A 20145-nucleotide genomic window follows, 5' to 3' on the forward strand; every position below is an offset into this window, starting at 1 on the left:
CAGCAGTGGGTGTAAAGAAACTTTTGGCTACACAATACGTCTGTAGCAACCGAAAAAGTAAGAAATATCTGACAGGATTTAAGGTTCAATCTTTACTCGGAACCAGAAGAAAGGAATTTTTAGCAAAACCTTCGCAGTAATCACTTTCTCTTTCTTCGAGCAAATGAGAGAAAATACTGTAATCTATACAGTTACTTTATATTTTAAAATTTTGAAAAAAAAATATTATTTCTAATGAGTTCTTCTACCTGATTCCATAAATGTTTCAAATTTTTAAGTTAAACGTAAACCAAAAATTTTAGTCTCAGCAGTAGTTATCTCTTACCCAACAATTCTCATATATTAAATATTTTCAGGTTCAGAACCATACTTCCACATCAGTATCTCTTTAAAAAATATGTTGTGAGTAAAAGTCAACAGCAATTAACGAAATTTTCCATTTCTTAAATATTTTTAGAGTTGGCATATAGTACCAACCCTCGGTAGTGCACGTTACTGAAAATGTGTTTATGTTGCTAAGAATGTGCTAAAAGATTGTTTCGTTTTATAGACGCAACTAAAACATCAGCACCTCTTTAAAAACTATGGTGCTAAAGTAAGTCAACAAGAGTTAACGAATTTAGATTTTTAAAATTCTTTTTCGGATGGGCATAATGTACCCCCCCCCCCCCACACCACCACCACCACCAAAACTGGTAATGCGTGCTATGAGAAATGTATTGGTATTGTTAGGATTAAGCTGAGGAACACACAACTCTACGGCCTACGGCACAAGAAATTAAGCGGAAGTGGACCTGGCTATGAAGAGATGTGAGGAATATAAAAACAGTGCAGGGAGGTTAAGGATTCACTACAATGACCAAGTTTGTGTGGGTGCAGGTGACACTAGCTGTGCATATATGAAGATGCTTCCACAGGATAGACGAATGTGTAGAGCTTCATCGAACCATTCTTCCATATTCTACCATATTCAGCGAACAGCTGCTCTAGCTATTTAAATGAAGTGTCAGAAAGTTCATCTCTTCAAGGCACTAACAATTCTGCGCATAAAAAACTACATTGGTGTGATATGTAACTGTCGAGATTGTTACCTTCGAATCAAATATTAAATTCAGGACATTAAGATAACACAAGACTCTCGTAAATTAAATGATGTTTTAATAAGATCATTCTTTCTGAACAAAACCTGGAAACAAAAAAGAAGGTAACACTGTCAGAACCAGAATGCGATTTCACTCTGCAGCGGAGTGAGCGCTGATATGAAACATTCTGGAAAATGAAAACTATGTGCCCAACTGATATTCCTACTCGAGACCTTAGCCTTTATCGGGCAAGTGTTCTATGGAGTGAGGTACGAGAGCATACTCAGGACCCCCTCCTCACAGCTATACGTCCGCCAATACCTTGTCTCCTACTTTCCATACTTCACAGAAGCTATTTTTCGAGGGAGATCTTCTGTGAAGTTTGAAAGGTAGGAGATAAAGTGCAGGCGGAAATGAAGCTGTGAGGACGGGTCGTGAGTCGTGCTTGGGCAGCTCAGTCGGTTTCATGATCGAGTAGTCCCTCTATACATTGATATGCACCTAAAGCTTCGGCAGTGATGCCCGACCAACCTCACTGGCTTATTGATAGAGGCTCTGGCACAATCTTCCCTTGGCCCTCCCGTGGCGCTTACTGTGTTACCGGTGCCACTTTCCTATTTTGGGAGGATTTACCTCGAATATGACTGGGAGATGAAGAAGCTTGCACAGGATAGTGTAGTATGGAGAGCTGCATCAAACCAGTCTCAGGACTGAAGACCACAACAACAACAACATGACTGCCTAAGGAACGTTCTCCCTGTCTCTCGCCTACCAAAAGCCTATGACGTCTATCGCACCCTACTTCGGCACCGGTAGCCTGATGTCGTCGAATTGACGTATCGTACCGTGCATTGGAATGTAGTATGGCGCACTGTTTACGCGGTAACGCTAGAATCAGACGTACGTTCGATCCGCTACGTGCCGGTGAACAAAAAACAGATTACTCGAAAGAGACACCATGGGATCCATCTCGCCGATTCACCTTTATGTGTGAACTGCAACGTCAGGATAGAGACAAACACCAGCTACGTTGCGCGGAGTGGCCGCGTGGTTTGAGGCGAGATGTCACGGATTGCGCGGCCCCTCCCGCAGGAGGTTCGAGTCTTCCCTCGGGAGCCGGCCGGAGTGGCCGAGCGGTTCTAGGCGCTACAGTCTGGAACCGCGGGACCGCTACGGTCGCAGGTTCGAATCCTGCCACGGGCATGGCTGTGTGTGATGTCCTTAGGTTAGTTAAGTTTAAGTAGTTCTAAGTTCTAGGGGACTGATGACCTCAGAAGTTAAGTTCCAATGGCTCTGTGCACTATGGGACTCAACTGCTGAGGTCATAAGTCCCCTAGAACTTAGAACTACTTAAACCTAACTAACCTAAGGACAACACACACATCCATGCCCGAGGCAGGATTCGAACCTGCGACCGTAGCGGTCGCGCGGTTCCAGACTGTAGCGCCAGAACCGCTCGGCCACCAGCGGCCGGCTCATAAGTTAAGTCCCATAGTGCTCAGAGCCAATTTTAACCTCCCTCGGGCATGTGTGTGTTGTTCTTAGCATAAGTTAGTTTAAGTAGTGTGTAAATCTAGGGACCGATGACCTCAGCCGTTTTCTCCCTTAGGAATTCACACACGTTTCATTTCATTTCAACTGGCTACATTGTGAGCCAGCGAAAGAGATATGGTATTTTTTGCGTCAAATGTTGGCTCACTTTTTAAGAGTTTTACCCGTTTATGTCGATTCACGCACTCTCCTCTACCCGGAAGCTGTTTATTACCAGGGGATGTAACACAAATCTATCACATAGTTCAGAGGTCAAATGGCTCTAAGCACTATGGATCTTAACATCTGAGGTCATCAGTCCCAGAGATTAAGAACTACTTAAACTTAACTAACATAAGGATATCACACACATCCATGCCCGGGGCAGGATTCGAACCTGCGACCATAGCAGCAGCGCGGTTCCGGACCGAAGCGCCTAGAACCGATCGGTCACAGCGGCCGGCAATCAGAGGTCACGCGCTTCATTATTTGTTTGGAAGTGGTGTTATAGGATTCATGGAATTTTGGAACTATTTAAACGATCGTCATTGTGCCATTGTGAAGAACCCTAAGCACAACCTGTACTTTTCGAACTTCTTGCGGAGAATCTTTCACGACGCACCCCGTAGCTCGATCATTCGCGCCAGGAAATAAATTTGACACATTCACAAGTAGGTGATTTGAACAGATAACGGTGCCTACACGACACTACGAGAATCATGCTACGAAGATGAGGCGACGGCGTCCGCGAAGTATCGACGGTGCATGTGCGTGTTTCATAAGTGTTACTTCTTGTTTATTTTCTTTTTCACGCAAGTAGTACATGTCCCTTCTTCTTTTAAAGTCTTCACCAAGACATGTCATGGAAGAGGAAGAGTAATTTTTTGTCAGTAAATAAATGAATATTTTGCAGTGATCATTTATCCCTTCAATATGTTCCTGTTTGGCGCCGGAGACATTGTGGTCAGGCGATGTAAAATGACCCCTACACACTATGCACCGGGGACCATTCCCCCCTTTTTGAAGAATGTAGACTAAAAGGAGAAAAGTTGGCAAAGAAATTGCCCGTGTAAAGCAAAGTTCTCGAGTTCGAGTCTCGGTCAGGCACACAGTTTTAATCTGCCAGGAAGTTTCAAACGGTGAAATGTTCTGTGAAACTGTCGAGTAATTCTCTAAATCATTTACAGCAAATAAGCTGTGTCAGGTATTTCTCTAATCTATTTTATTTATTGCTTTTGGACAAACCATTTCACAACGCATTAGACCGATGTTGTCCTTTTTTTATTAATAGTGAAGCAGATAATGTGCCACGTCACAAGCACAAAGTTTCAGATAAGTTACCAATATTCAAGTTCGCCTATGGGTTCAGTCTCAATGAATAGCACCCTTTTAGATCTTACTGGGTTGCCCCAGCAGAGAAACCCTTCAAACAAATGTTGGGCTATGACTTACGACAAACACAACGTACAGAGAACTCTCGCCAGATTTAGTCTGCCAGATCGAATTGCCACTCGAGGTTCACGACTTCAAGGCTGGAGTAATTTCAGCGATTTTTATGGCCGAATTGTCGCTGGAGAGTGGGAGGAATGGATTGGTTAACAGGGAGTGTGGCGCTGTTGCAGGCGGCTGGGGCCCCTGCTTCCCCAACACTGGCTCGTGCGGGGACGGCTTGCAGTGGCGTACGGTGTGGTGCGCCCACATCGACGGCCGCGCCGTGCTCGAGTACCAGTGCGACCGTTCCATGCAGCCAGCCACCGCAGCAGCCTGCATCCTCGAATGCGGCCACCAGAAGGGTATTCCTCGCCTCTTACTACACTCCCTTCTGCTCTCCCCTTTGTGCGCAATGAAATCTGTCTCCCGACACAATTTTCTTTTCCCTTTGAAATTGTTTCCCTTGTAGCAGTGGCGACGTTCCTTTCACTGTTTCTTTTCTTTCTAACTTGCTTCTGTGATTTTATCGATATCATTACCTTCCTTTCTGTCCGAGTTGCTTTGCAGCGTTACCCGCATTTTTTTCGCAAATGAGCTACTTTCCGGGTGACAGCTTGCGAATGGTAATACCTCGTTAGGCACTACACGCTCGCTCTTCCATTCCGTTCACATTCCTGTGCTTAATTTCATTACCGGTATCCCGCTTTCTTTGTAGGTTTGTGTGCGGGCATTGTCTCCCTTCAACACTGCATTGCTTTTACTGTTGTTATACTCCTAGCTACTTACCTCCCCTAATACCTTTATCAACCACTTTGATGTTCGAAGCATGTTGGCTGTAACAAGGACCCTCTCTCCCGTTTGTGCGGAATGTACAGACCAAGAATATTCCCTCTACACCAGTTTCCTTGCAGCATTGAAATAATTTTGTATTTTCTACTTTTGTAGTATAATTCCAGTGTAGCCATACGTTTGCCTTTACATTTGTACGAAAAGTTTGATGGCTTATAGCGTTTGCTTCCTAAAGGTGTGCATTTTGGAACTGAGGAAAACCTTTAATATTTTTCTGACCTTCTTTAATTAAATTATTTGAGTCAAAGGAGATTTTCCTAATTCTTTATCTCATTACTACTTTACTTTTCCCTTTTCTTATTACTTTAGGCACAGAAAAATATCTTTCGAGTTGTGCCCCAAGTCCACATATCATCCCAGCGAGTGATTAATAGAGAAAATATTTTCGTATTGCGTAATGTTCGCATTTATGTGTGTCAATGGCGCATAAGGAGAGGTCAGACCCACCGATTTCGACCATCGTCGCCTTACTAGTAGAAGGCCACCCGAATGTAGCTCGTGTGGAAAGCATTAGATCAGACCGCTTTGGTTTTCGAAAAATTCTAGATCAAGATTCATGACAAGTGATCCATTTCATGGTAGGTGGAATCTTTAGAATACTTGAAACTAAGCGCATTTTATTTATACGTATCGTGTTCGCAGTCTGAAAGTTTCCGAGAAATTGAATTATCAATCATTCAGATTAGTCAAACGTATGTTTTAGGAGATAAAATCTTTCCTAAGCGTTGCCGTGGTCCTTCGCATTGCTGTCCGCCTTCAGAACAGTCAATTTCCGCGCCCTCGGGCTAGAACAGAAGGATGTTAACTGTGGGGTATCGCAGGGTCACTGCCGTGGCTTTTAAGGGACCTCTTCTTCAGATATACCTGCAATGGATCGAAATCACTAATTATTCGATTTCTCGAAAACTCTAAAGCTGTGGGTCTGATACGTGCCAGTAGAAGTTACATATTTTCAATTGACAATTGATCTAACGATTCCACTTGACTCTAAATAGATCTTGCGTCATGATCTTTGACTTGGATTTTTTTTTTTTCGCAAACAGAAGTGTAGTGGAGTGACTTCCAACTAGAAGGCCGACGCTAGTCGAAATCAGTGACTTGGACGGGCTAACCTCTTTCTGTCAGTTGGCATATATAGGACAAGTCACACAAATAAAAATGGCCTTGATCACAACGTTTGGTTGTTCCACGGCTGCTCATAATTGTCCCAATGGATCTGCTTTTCTTTCGCCTTCACTCATACTGTGGTTTTAAGTTAAGATATTACGTATAATTTTTTGTATTTGTTACTTTAAAAGGTGCCTCTCCTACTTCCTCGTTGTCTGCTTGGACAGTTTTCTTCTCCGTGAAATTCCACACTACCGGTTCTCGGCAACTACATGCTCTAGTTGAAAGCTTGAGAACCTCGCACTTGGTGTAATATTCCTTCTCTTTACTGCTTCTCCAGAATATCATTATCACAGCAGGTGTATTTCCCGGACGTGAAACATGCGATGGATGACACCCAGAAAGCTGTGTGCTCAAACAGGAGTCGTAAACGAACAGAGATCTGGATCTAATATGTCTGAATGTCACGTTATATGATTCGCACAAGGAATAAAGGAAAAATTATTTTCAACTTTTTTGTGATGATTATCTGATATTGTCAGCTGTATTGGAGTCGATCTCACAGTTGGTTTTCGTATTACGGATGTTTAGTCGGCCAGATCGCATAAAAATACACAATTATTTCTAGTTTTAACCAAATTAAATAGCATACGTCTGTGTTGAAGAAAAAGTTCTATACCAATGATCTGATGATGAAACTAGTAATCATAGTGTGTTTTTATGTGATCTGGTCGAATACACTTCTGTTATAAGCAGGACAACAATGTTTATATCTTTTGTGTCAAAAATAGCCCATTAAGTCGAGCAGTAATTCACAACAGGTAATATTTCAAGAAGGACTGTTTAACACCCTACATAGACCTCGTTGATATGAGGAACATAAAGCATATCGCTGATCGACAATCATCCGACCTCAACACCCTTGCCCTGCAGTAACTGGAAAATGGTCAACACTGACAATGGACGCAAGTACATAACAATCTTGTTTTGCACTGTCTTCGAAGAATTGCAACCTTCTTGCAAGAGTTTTGTTTATGTTTAGATTGAGTATGTATATACTTTTATGTTAAAACTTGATTAACATTTTTCTGTTTGATATTTGTGTTGACCTCTTTGAAAGTCATGTTACTGAAGCATGGTTTCCTCTGAAAATGTCATTTACCTTTATCAACCAATTGTACATCCATTATCTTTACTTAGTTACAAATAAATGTTGTGTGCCAGAAGCCTTCCTTTCTTTTTTTACTGTGTTACATGTTACTGTTTGTTCCTTAATGTGCAATGGACTCTTCTGCCTACGTACAGGCAGACCTCAACGGTAAGTACGTATATTTTAAACATGTCAAGAGAGTAAACCTAAACTAAGGTTCTGTGACCTTAATAATAAGTCTGTGACCTAGTACCAAGTGAAAGAATCCTTTCACAGAGCTCTGAAGTCTTTATAACTTAAAGAAACTTCATGGCTGCGTGGAAGTATGTTTTCGAAATGTATTAGAGTCAAAATTCCTACCTTTACTCCATTTTCGAAATATCAGGACATGAACAAGATTATGACTCCCATCTCTAGCCTTTTCCTTTCTTTTCTTCTTCTTACTCATAGTTCGTCAAAGTATTTATTGATCAGTGCACGAAGGTAGAGATACTAGTCTCAGACACATTCTTACACGAACCTTTGAATTGCTATCAAGATGAAGGCCCATCACATAGAAAGAAAAGATACATTATCTGTAGCAAATCGTGTATATTCTTGCAGGTAACATCTTGCTGGTTTTAGAAGAATGGTTTGCGTAGTTAGGAAGAGTATAAGAGAAAGAAAATGGTACATGTTAGATCTGATTTAGGCCGACAGCAATTCATGGATGGTTGAAACATGGGACACAGACTACAGGAATCGTAGGATGTACGGGAAACGGAGTTTCAACGATGCTGTGGTATATGACCATGAAGAAAACAATATAAACAAGTCTCTTAACTTAGACGAGTAAACTATTCGGTTATGTTCATTATGGTTCAAATGGTTCAAATGGCTCTGAGCACTATGCGACTTAACTTCTGCGGTCATCAGTCGCCTAGAACTTAGAACTAATTAAACCTAACCAACCTAAGGACATCACACACATCCATGCCCGGGGCAGGATTCGAACCTGCGACCGTAGCGTGTTCATTATGACCTCATATATACATTTAACCATCTTGGAAAATATGGGTATGCTGTAACACACACTGATGGCTCAAAACTTAATGACCATCTACGCAGTAGCGCTTTCGTCCAACTTTGGAAAGCAATACAGCAGTGATTCTGCTTTGCATGGATTCGAGAAGTTCTTGACGGGTTTCCTGAGGTATATGGCACAATATGTCTACGCCCAGATCATATAATTCCGGCGCACTACGGGCCGGTGGATTGTGGGTGCGAATTTTACTCTCGACAGCGTCTCCGATGTCTTTCGTCGTATCCAGATCGGGAGAAATTGGTCGCCAAGGCAGCATCATGAGTTCACTATCATGCTTCTCAGACCACTGTAGCACTGTTATAGCCCTGTGGTAGTGTTCATGCAGTCCACAGCTGCTATGATGCCTTCGATTACTACAGCAGGTCCCATGGAAGCCTGGAATAATGTCCCCGATAGTATAACACTGCCAGTACCAGCTTGAGTCTGTGTTGATGTGCACTTTTCGAGCGTATGTTCACCTGCTGGATGACGGCATATCCGTACGCGACGGAAAATTTAGTGCAAAAAAACACGGGATCATCTGATCAATCAGGCGACATATTTCAATTGATACACGGTCCAATATCGATGACTCCCTCCCCACTGCAGCCGTAACTGTCATTTGGTCAACATGGGAACACAGAGTGGTCTGTCTGCTGTTGCGCCCCATGTTGAGCTACGCGGCATGAACGATGTGATCCAAAACACTTATGCCTTCACCGTCATTATACCTTATTGTCAGAAATCCCACAGTTTTCCACCTATCCTGTTTCACAGAGCGAGCAAGCCTCCAACCTCCAAGTTGTGAGACGAAGGATGGACGTCTAACATCCTGTCGGGTACTTGTGAGTTTACCGTTTTTCAATCACTTTCCACGGATTCTCACGACAGTAACACGAGAACAGCCGCCAGCTTCACCGTTTACGTAATGCTCTTCTCCAGGCACTGGGCCATTACTATCTGCGTTTTGCCAAAGTCGCATATACTAGAGGATTTCCCCATTTACGGACCATATCCTTGTCACAATAGCTCTCCATTCGTCTCTGATCCGCTTTCCTCAGCGCATCAAGTTCCCGCAGCGCCACCAGGCGGTATTCCATCACTCAGTGGGCAGTGGACATAATTATTTTGGCTCCTCAGTGTACTGTCAACAGGATGATTCAGCTGCCCCTACAGATGTGCTTTATTCAACCCGTAATGCTTTCGAAAACGACGTGCGAGAGTTTCATATTCTCTCGCTTGCTACACACAAAGTATGAGACCCACAGAAAAATTGACCAGGACATTTCTGTAGGATTGTAATAGATTTAAATTTTGTACTGGAATACATTTTCCTTGCAGACCACGGTTTTCGAGCTATACAAGAAAACCGTACAAAAATGACCTTCAAATGCACTTCCACCCTGACATTCATCTCTCGCCAGTCAGGATTTCTAGTATGTCGCTCATGGCATTCCCTCCTACCACTGTAGAAAAATTCTGAGTGCGTGGACAATTCCAATATTCGACTTTTTATCTCTTTTGATTGGGCTGTTATGCTACCAGCGTAGTGGACTATTTCGTTAGCGTTATTAATTTAATCATGCCTGTGAGGGTAATATAAAAAAAGCAACTTTTCTAAATCTTATGCTAAAACTAATTACATTGACAATTTAATCCAAATTCAACCCTTACATGCACAGTAGTTTTGTAGTCAGAAGGCCTGCAGAACGCGAAGATGTAGTTTTTTCTATGTTGCTAAAATTCACAGAACTGTAGGTAAAATTTACACAAACATCAATATTTCAATTTTTAAGCCCTCGTTTAATCCAGTGGTGTAATAAGACCAGACAAAGAAGATCAAAAAAGGTCGAATGTGGGGAATAATTCATGCAGTCGCAAATTTTTGTACAGTGACAGAGAGGAGTCTCATGAACAACATACTAGAAATCCTGACTGGTAGATATTGAGTGTAGGAGCGAGGGTGCATTTGAAAGTCAGTTTCGTACGTTTTTCTTGAATAATGTGAAAACTACGCCCTCTAGCGAAAACGTGTTCAAAAATGGTCCAAATGGCTCTGAGCACTATGGGACTCAACTGCTGTGGTCACCAGTCCCCTAGAACTTAGAACTACTTAAACCTAACTAACCTAAGGACATCACACACATCCATGCCCGAGGCAGGATTCGAACCTGCGACCGTAGCAGTCGCACGGTTCCGGACTGCGTGCCTAGAACCGCGAGACCACCGCGGCCGGCAAAAAAAAGAAAGTGTCCCAGTAGAAAATTTAACTACATTACATTTCCAAGAGAAAGATTATTTTCATTTTTTCTGTAGGCCTAATAATAGTTAGCATTTAGCGAGCGAGAGGTTACGAAAATATCGCGTGTCGTATTTTAAGGCATTGCGAGTTTCATAAATGCTATCGGTAGGGGCAGCTGAATCATGCTTTATACAAGCCCTAGACAGAAATTTGAAATGATATGGTAACTCTCACTGTCAACTGTTCTAAGCTGAAACATATTCATGTTCTCCTAGTATGTCGCTCATGGCATTCCCTGCTAAGTATCTAGGAAAAAAGGTCCAAAGCCATGGTAGACAGTTGCATATGAAACATTCAGTAATCACTGTCGAAGAGTAATTTGAGTGCTAGCTTATTGTGTAACTGCATATATATTAACGAAGAGCCCAGGTGCATTCACGGTATTTATGCCTAATCTCGCACATACGAAATGTACTGGTGTCTTTCGGCGCTCGCTTCACACGATGACATGAGCGGGACAAAAATGGCTCTGAGCACTATGGGACTTAACATCTATGGTCATCAGTCCCCTAGAACTTAGAACTACTTAAACCTAACTAACCTATGGACATCACACAACACCCAGTCATCACGAGGCAGAGAAAATCCCTGACCCCGCCTGGAATCGAACCCGGGAACCCGGGCGTGGGAAGCGAGAACGCTACCGCACGACCACGAGCTACCATGAGCGGGACAGATGGATTGTGTGTGCTGCCCTCAGTGGTGGAAGTGAGAGATGATGTAATCATTGAGTATACTTATTCGTACGTCATTGATTTAGAAGATGAGTAAACTACTACAGACACATGCATATATGTTGTTTTTAAGTTACACATCATACTTAATATTTTTCCTCCTTGTGTCTGTGTAAGCGATATGGAGGAGACAATATGTGGCGGACTTGCTCATACACGAGGAGCTGACCAGACTATGACGCGTTCTGCCGCAGCCCGGTTCATCGACGATGTATTCGCCATGCTTACCAAAACCGCCATCAGCATCAGCATCATGAACATCGTGTGGGCTGATAACACCAGCTCATGTGTTGATGCAGTCGCGCCCTTGACGATCTCCCAGTTGTCATGGACCTACTCAGCATCAGTCATCACTTCGACACAATTCTGGGCCTAGCAGCTTAATACCCCTGCCCGCTGTGATACAAATCACCAAGGAAGTCTGCAGCCCCATTTGACTACTCTGTGGGTGCTAGCTCTCTTAGGGATTTCACAAGCGTGCATTGATAACTCGAATGTGAGCTACCGAGGCCCTGTCACTTTTCTCAATGCCTATCAGGACTTTTGGAAAGAATTCTCCCCGAAATTGTCAGCAGCCCGCAGTATCCTGTCATTAAATGTAACACACCTCTATATTCATACACCCCCTAAAGAGCGTAGTGAAACAACTGAGCAGAACAGAATCGTCCAGATTTGGGGGCGAGTGTTATATTGCAGAGCTATTCAATCACACAGCGGTTCAGAACATTTTGTCAAGATAGTGAAGGACTCAGCTGTGTACTCTACCTTGATATACTGGTATACTCGCATGTGCGCGATCCACTTCTTGAGGGTAGAATTTCATCCCTCTTCCGAAAGGTATAACCACATGTAAGTATTATTGTCTATAATCTAGATGAGAGGGTGTATATTGTTCGGAATGTTCGCTTCTGGCTGACAATACGAACTACCTGAAAGATACACAGCGTACAAGTAAATGCGAACCATCTAATGTTTATGGACATTATAATTTCCAAGGCATTCCATTCCCCAAAACAGTCCTGGACCTTCCAAAACTCGAGTGTCAGAACCCAGAGTATTTGATTCGCGTTTCCACCCTGTGTGTTAATCAGGCAGGAGATGATGGCCATGAGCACACTGTGCAGAACAAAAATGTAAAGCATAAAGTAGTTAGACCCCTGTACTTTTCTAAATTAGCTGGTCAGTGCCCAATATATGTTGATTAGCTACTACTTTCCGTGGGTGACCAGTAATACTACCAGTTGATAAAAAGCATGTCACACAGACTTTATTCCCAAATGAGTACAAAAAAATGTGCAGGGTATTTTTGACGAAGATGTCTCAATTCGTTTACCAACAAAGAGTATCTCAACAGACACCTAATCGATTAGGGAAATGCCCATCCAGGATAAAAAGTGGTAGGAGTTTAAGGACGCCCAACACAAAGAAAAATGCCCCTTCCTCATGTACACTGACTTCCACTATCTCCTAACTCATGTGGAGTGTTGTGGAGATAACCCAACTGCTTGTCATACTACCATCACGGAACATCACATACCAACGTGTATGCTAATACGACTGTAGTTGCACCAAATTCGAATTGTACGTCGGGGATTTTCCTGCGGGATGGTTGTTAGCTGAGCTCGAAAGATTTGCATGTGAATTTGATGAGACTGATGAGACCACGTTCCCATGACCGAAACGCAGGAAAATTATGCCTTGTATGAACAGGCAGTTGCGTGTCATGTGTTTGGGCTGAAGTGGGAACTCCACGTAGAGATAATTGTCATCTAACGAGGAAGTTTCACGGCGCCGTTCACAACACATGTAACTTTAAGTACCAATTACCACGAAACATATCGGTATTCTTTCACAATTTAAGTGGGTATGATTCCTGCTTTCTCGTTCAGTACCTGTGTGATTTTGGTTTGAAAGACGGTACGGATTTTACCGTCCCTGACACTGTTGAAAAGTACATATTTTTCTCCAAGAGTCTCACGCCAAGGATAACGCTCCGATTCCTTGACTCGCTCCAATTCCTTGATTCGCTTCACTTCATGTGCGCATCTCTTCAGAAAGAAGACTGCACGAAGCAGCAGTGCTCGACATATCCACATTCTTCAACAAACTAACAGGCACTGCCATATCAGATGCAGAGTATGAGGACACGGTGGATGTTTGGCTGGAGTTCAACATCCCTGATTTAGGAGACAATGCTAGATCACAAGTGAACACAGATGTACACCTCGTGGACATTCTCAAGGAGTTCCGGAGTGAATGCCTGGGCACATGCTCTCTGGAGTTTGCCTTCTGTTTCACCGCAGCACGTTTTGTATTATCGCGAAATATGGGAGAGAGTGTCACAGAAATGATATAGGATTTGGGCTAGAAGTCATTAAAAGAAAGGCGTTTTTCGTTGCTCCGGAATCTTCTCACGAAATTCCAATCACCAACTTTCTCCTCCGAATGCGAAAATATTTTGTTAACACCGACCTACACAGGGCGGAAAGATCACCACGATAAAGTAAGGGAAATCAGAGCCCGTACGAAAAGATATAGGTGTTCATTCTTTCCGCGCGCTATAGGAGATTGTAATAATAGGGAATTGCTAAGGTAGTTCGGTGAACCCTCTGCCAGGCACTTAAATGTTATTTGCAGAGTATCCATGTAGCTGTAGATGTAGATGTACATTGATATCAACACCGAATGTGATGTGTGATTTTGAAAAAGATCTTTATAAGTGAAGGAATAATTCAATTTTCAGGGAAAACCATCGTAAATATTAGAGAATACCTTGAAATTCATTTAGTTTACAAGTGTGATGTCCATTATAGTGAAAGAGATTAAATCACTAGACCAGACTTCAAACGTGTCACTATCTTCGCTGGAAAACTATTGACGTTGGTGATTTAAAGGGCTTCAGTGCGGTTCACGAATCCTTTCTGTATGGGTATGTGTCTTCTGCATCTCTCCAAACATCACATGTACCGCTTTCACTAACAATTTCTGAAGCCAAACTTCGCTGATTCCGAGTTAGTTTATATGAAGGTTGACAGTTTCATCTACTGGATCAAAGGCTGCAATCGGTATGAAGTAATTAGGTCCAATCGCGAGGAGTTCAACAAGCCTGGATATGCGACCGATAATCCTGCTGGAATAACATCAGAGAACAAGAAGGTAATGAACCTGATGAATGATGCGGTGAGCAGATTGGAGATTTCGTAGGGCTCAGGTCGGTAATGTACGCGTACCGCATAGTTGTAGGTGCCACCCAGAGACGGGTTAAGGATGTGCATCGTGCTGCCTCAAAGTCGATAAAGAATTACAGGAGGTCCCTGATCGAGGGCGTTGCCACTGCTCCACATACGGGGCGCTAAGTAGTCTTTCGATCGGCAGGCCAAAAAATACATATTGCACTGCAGCTGACAGTAGGTCTGTCCCATCATGACGACAAATGGTTCATCTGTCTGGACGGGATCGGCACCCTCCAGTATTCATACTGTTCATTGTAGTGATGAGTGTGTGCTGTGTATTTGTAAATAGTTGTGTTTATATGTGCGTGTGTGCGTAATAGTTGGATGAACCATCTATCATAGTTGTGTTTGTGTGTGTGTGTGTGTGTGTGTGTGTGTGTGAGGTGGAGAGGGTGGGTGATATTGTTTCAATGCTGCTGCTAGTGCGAAATTCTCGTTACCCATGTATGTATTGTATGTAGAGGAAAGAGAAGCATCGATTAAATGAATGTGCTGTATATATTGAAAGAGATGTAAGTTATATATGTAGAACGCACGGAAAGAAACTTTAAGTATGGATGGAAATTTTGCCATTAGTCCAAATGGTTCAAATGGCTCTGAGCACTATGGGACTTAACATCTATGGTCATCAGTCCCCTAGAACTTAGAACTACTTAAACCTAACTAACCTAAGGACATCACACAACACCCAGTCATCACGAGGCAGAGAAAATCCCTGACCCCGCCGGGAATCGAACCCGGGAACCCGGGCGCGGGAAGCGAGAACGCTACCGCACGACCACGAGCTGCGGACTGCCATTAGTGTAGACAGTGTAGAAAACTATCATAGTAAGATTGTCGACATATTAAAGATCCGCAGACATACAGGGAACTGAGTAACGACCCCACTGACAAGCTTCGTAAAACCGGTTGATAAAAATGTCCTCTATGGAACAGAGCGAGAAGTCTGTTCAATTTAGTTGCACTACCACCAAGACTTCAATGGTTGCCGAATGTGCATAAAGAATATATTCCTATAGTTAGTGCCACTGGTTCGCCCACCAAGTTCTGGGCAGCATTTTTACTACTGTATGTGGGCCGGTCGAGTTCCTGTATCAAGACTTCGGCTAATTTTATAAGTAAATTAAACGGCATAGTGGTCCAGCCGTAGGGCTTACTAGTTAGTTTTGACGTGGTACCGCTATTTACTATGGTTCCACCTAATGATGTGATGTAACAGCTGAATCGGATTTTTCCTTCCTATAATGCAGAACTGTTCAAATATTACCTCACGACAATGTATTTCAAATGCAAGCATGGGGCCCATGAACAGATGCATGGCGTGGATATGAAAAGTCCCTTAAGTGCAGTTGCAAAGTAAGAGCATATGGACTATCAGACCAATTGTGTGATTGGATTGAGGAGTTGCTAGATAACAGAACGCAGCATGTCATTCTCAATGGAGAGAAGTCTTCCGAAGTAAGACTGATTTCACGTGTGCCGCAGGGGAGTGTCGTAGGACCGTTGCTATTCACAATATACATAAATGACCTTGTGGATAACATCGGAGGTTCACAGAGGCTTTTTGCGGATAATTCTGTAGTATATCAAGAGGTTGTAATAATGGAAAATTGTACTGAAATGCAGGAGCATCTGCAACGAATTGACTCATGGTGCAGGGAATGGCAACTGAATCTCAATGTAGACTAGTGTAATGTGCTGCGAATACTTAGAAACAAAGATCCTTTATCATTAAGCTACAATGTATCAGGTCAGCAACTAGGAGTAATTTGAAATGGAATGATCATATAAAGTTGATCGTCGGTAAAGCATATGTCCGGCTGAGATTCATTGGTAGAATCCTAAGGAAATGCAATCCGAAAACAAAGGAAATAGGTTACAGTACGCTTGTTCGCCCACTGCTTGAGTACTGCTCACCAGTGTGGGATCCGTACCAGATAGGGTTGATAGAAGAGATAGAGAAGATCCAACGGAGATCAGCGCGCTTTGTTACAGGATCATTTAGTAATCGCGAAAGCGTTACGGAGATGATGGATAAACTCCAGTGGAAGACTCTGCAGGAGTAGCTCAGTAGCTCGGTACGGGCTTTTGTTGAGTTTCGACAACATACCTTCACCGAGGAGTCAAGCAGTATATTGCTCCCTCATATGTATATCTCGTGAAGAGACCATGATGATAAAATCAGAAATATTGGAGCCCACACAGAGGCATACCGACAATCCTTCTTTCCACGAACAATACGAGACTGGAGTAGAAGGGAGAACCGATAGAGCTACTCAAAGTACCCTCCGCCACACACCGTCAGGTGGCTTGCGGAGGAAGGACGTAGATGTTGATGTAGATGTATAGTGAACTACTTTATTAAAAAATTCTAGAAGCAGGCATTAGAAACTGCCAACAAATAACTGAGTATTCTGTTACGCTACGTGGATGATATTTTTTTTTTTGGTGGGCACGTGAGAGAGAGGAACTAGGTCTTTTTCACAAACGTCTCAACGGGATTAATCCGAAGATTCAGTTTACCATGGAAGGGGAGGTTGGTGGAAGATTAAATCTAGTCGGTGTGCTAACGCTCAAGAAAGAAGATGGTAGCTTACGCCACGCAGTTTACCAAAACCTAAGCACTCAGACCGTTACCTACACCTGGATTCGAACTATCAACCAGAGGAAAGTCGAGGCGTTGGCGGATAGAACAAGGAACATCTGCGAACCAGATCTACTTGATGTGGAGTTAAATCATCTCACCAATGCGTTGCTGAAGAATGGGTGTTCGGCCACTGAGGTAAAAAGGGAGTTAAGACCACCGCGCAAAAATCATAGCCAAGCACAAGCTTCTGTGAAGTCGAAAGTTTTCCTAACTTGCATTAAGGGCGTTACTGACCTCATAGGAAAAATCCTGAGAAAAGACAACATCTTGGTTATCTAAAAGCCCACCAGGAAGTTATCGAATCACCTACACTTAGCCAAGGATGCTCGCCAACTGCTGGAAAAAGCAGGAATGTATAGAATTGTAGGAAGGTGTACGTGGGTACTACGAAAAGAACAGTCAAACACAAGGGAAATTGCAGAAGAGGGGAGATAGATAGATCAGCTGCTTCGGAACACACTTTGCAGGTGACCACCACACTCGCTTTGATAGGACTCAGGTACTGGCTGCCACAAGCGGATACCATGAAACGATATACAGAGAGGCAATAGTGGACGTTAAATACACAAGAAATGTCAATTTTAAGGACGAGGACGTGAAATTTTCCAGTGATGCAACACTTTTTTGTGAAAGAAGGTTCGTTTTATTCAGGGCTTCAATACACCATATTATTCCCCACTATTCTGGCTGCAAAACCCTATTTTTCAACAGAGCCAATGTATAGCTACATCAGTAAACTCCCTATCATCCACGTATTGCTTCCCATGGATTGCATCCCTTATTGGACCAAACAGATGGAAGTCGGATAGTGCACCATTCGGGATTTAGCGTGTATGAGGAACAACGGTCCAATGAAGTTTTATAAGCTCATCTCTGGTGAGCCGATTTGTGTGAGGCCTTGCGTTGTTACGGAGAAGGAGAAGTTCGTTTGCATTTTTGTGGCGACGAACAAGCTGAAGTCGCTTCTTCAGTTTCCTGAGGGTTGCACAATACACTTCAGAGTTGATCGTTGCACCATGAGGGAAAATGTCAAAAAGAATAAACTCGTCACAGTCCCAGAAGACCGTCGCCATGGCTTTACCGGCTGAGGGTGCGGCTTTGAACTTGTACTTCAGAGGAGAGGTGGCGTGGAGTCTCCACGGATTGCCGTTTCGTTTCCCGTTCGAAGGGATAAACCCATGTTTCTTCGCCTATGATGATGTTCGACAAGAAATTCTCACTATCAGCCTCGTAACGCACAAGCAACTGTAGTCAGATGGTCCTTTGTTGCTCTTTATAGTCCTCTGCTCGCGGCGAGGAACCCTGCGGCACACACCTTTTAATACCGCACTGATAGACGAGTATATCAGCACTATCAACAAAGAGTCCAGTTGAGCAGCGACGTGTTTAATTGTGATTCGTCGATCACCTCGAATGAGAGTGTCCATACGTTCCAACATTGCAGGAGTCACATATATGTGTGTGTGGCCGGACGACAGGCGGGACATCGGACAGGATTGCGCGACGTCCTAGCGATGATGACAGATGTCTCACCCAACGACTCAGTGTGCTGTTGTTCACCTCCGGGTCTCTGCAGACAATCTGATAGAGCCTGTCAATGTCTGAGATGCTCTGGTTTTCCGGCAAATTAAACTCAGTGACAGCTCTCTGCTTGGGACGCACATCCGCTACAGACGCCATTTTGAAGCCTATATATAGTAGCGCTACCTATCTGAACTTCATGAACCTACAAAGGCTGATGCGCGAATATTCCACTATGTCCCACAACAAATTCCACCTATTCGCCTTTTTTCAACCTAAACAGGCCGAGGATAAAAAGTTTTGCGTAATGTATTGAACGCCCAACAAATGTATTCACAGAGATAATTCAGCATATGACGCTCTTCACACCGCACATACACCCTAATAGTCCTGCTACAAAAACGAATCACGAACAACACTAATGCACTCTCGAGACTGCTATTTGTCACACAGAACTGCAAGTCTAATCTTTTACACAGATCTACCTGTCACACAGATTTGAAATCTAATCGTTTATATTCCTGGTGATGGCTTTCACGTGTAAAAAGTTTCGCTGACATATGAACATGTCTTCTGGGTTGTGCACCTTTTTTCGTATAAACAGGTCAAGGCGTCTACTTATTCGCCTAAACTTACTTTTGACCAGTTCAAGACTTTTGGAATGTTTTCGCCTAGACGAACAGAGCCCAGGGGCACATGAAGCAGACAACAACGTGTTCATGCAACTTCATTAGTAACCGAGCTACAGGGTAAAACTTCGTGTGTTCAGACGGAAGTATGCTATTTTTCCCGGCAAAATTGCAGATGTTGATGAGACAAATTAAATTATGTGACTCTTTCGTAAATCTAACAAGGAATCGCAGATTAAAAGCACATTAAACATAGGGATTTTTGTGCTGACGTTGCAGGCGTTGAATGGCCCTACACACGGAAGTTTATATCACTTGCACCCAGGGGATCATATCCAATGTCATGGTTGTGTGTTAGACTTTACAGAAGTTTAAACGGTGTTTTGTACCAAAGAAAATGTTATATAGCTGGAAAGTCATTAATTGCGCATAAACATGAGACAGTTAACTTTCCTTTACCTCCCACAATGTACAAAAACATTATAATTTGAAGGATTTACAGGAGTTACCCGGTTCCACAGGGCTCAGTCTTAGTTACGTTTTTGTTTGTCATATACAGGGTTAATCATATAAAACTTGCGCCCCAAAAATTGCGAAATTGGAAATGCTATTGTTGCGCGGTTTTCGCAGAATGGATTGGTTGCTAGGGCCTCGTATTGTTAGCCAATACACATATTGTAACAATACTTAGAAAGTGTATTTTTTGTGCAAACATGTACTTCTTAAATGGAAAAATGCCTATTGACATTATCAAACTAAAAGTAGGGTAAATTAGAATGTAGTGGTGTTGGTTGCAAGAATCAAGTGCGAGTCGTTTACGAGATATATTACGCAACGTTTCCACACCGACCCTTGTTTGTGCAATTC

General features: G+C 43.0%; 1 protein-coding gene across 4 annotated transcripts in view; it reads left to right on the top strand.

Moving 5' to 3' along the window:
- Positions 1-20145, top strand: part of LOC126248455 (thrombospondin type-1 domain-containing protein 7A-like) — a 1193762-nt gene that overhangs the window by 384649 nt on the left and 788968 nt on the right. For 3 of the 4 annotated variants that reach the window (XM_049949448.1, XM_049949449.1, XM_049949450.1), the window contains exon 3: positions 4235-4405. The exons of the other annotated variant lie outside the window; for it this stretch is intronic. In XM_049949448.1, the coding sequence (XP_049805405.1) occupies positions 4235-4405 (171 nt within the window). The remainder of the gene's footprint in view (positions 1-4234; positions 4406-20145) is intronic. 4 annotated transcript variants of the gene reach the window in all.

The sequence above is a fragment of the Schistocerca nitens genome, chromosome 3 (assembly GCF_023898315.1).
Source record: "Schistocerca nitens isolate TAMUIC-IGC-003100 chromosome 3, iqSchNite1.1, whole genome shotgun sequence".
Lineage (NCBI taxonomy): Eukaryota > Metazoa > Arthropoda > Insecta > Orthoptera > Acrididae > Schistocerca > Schistocerca nitens.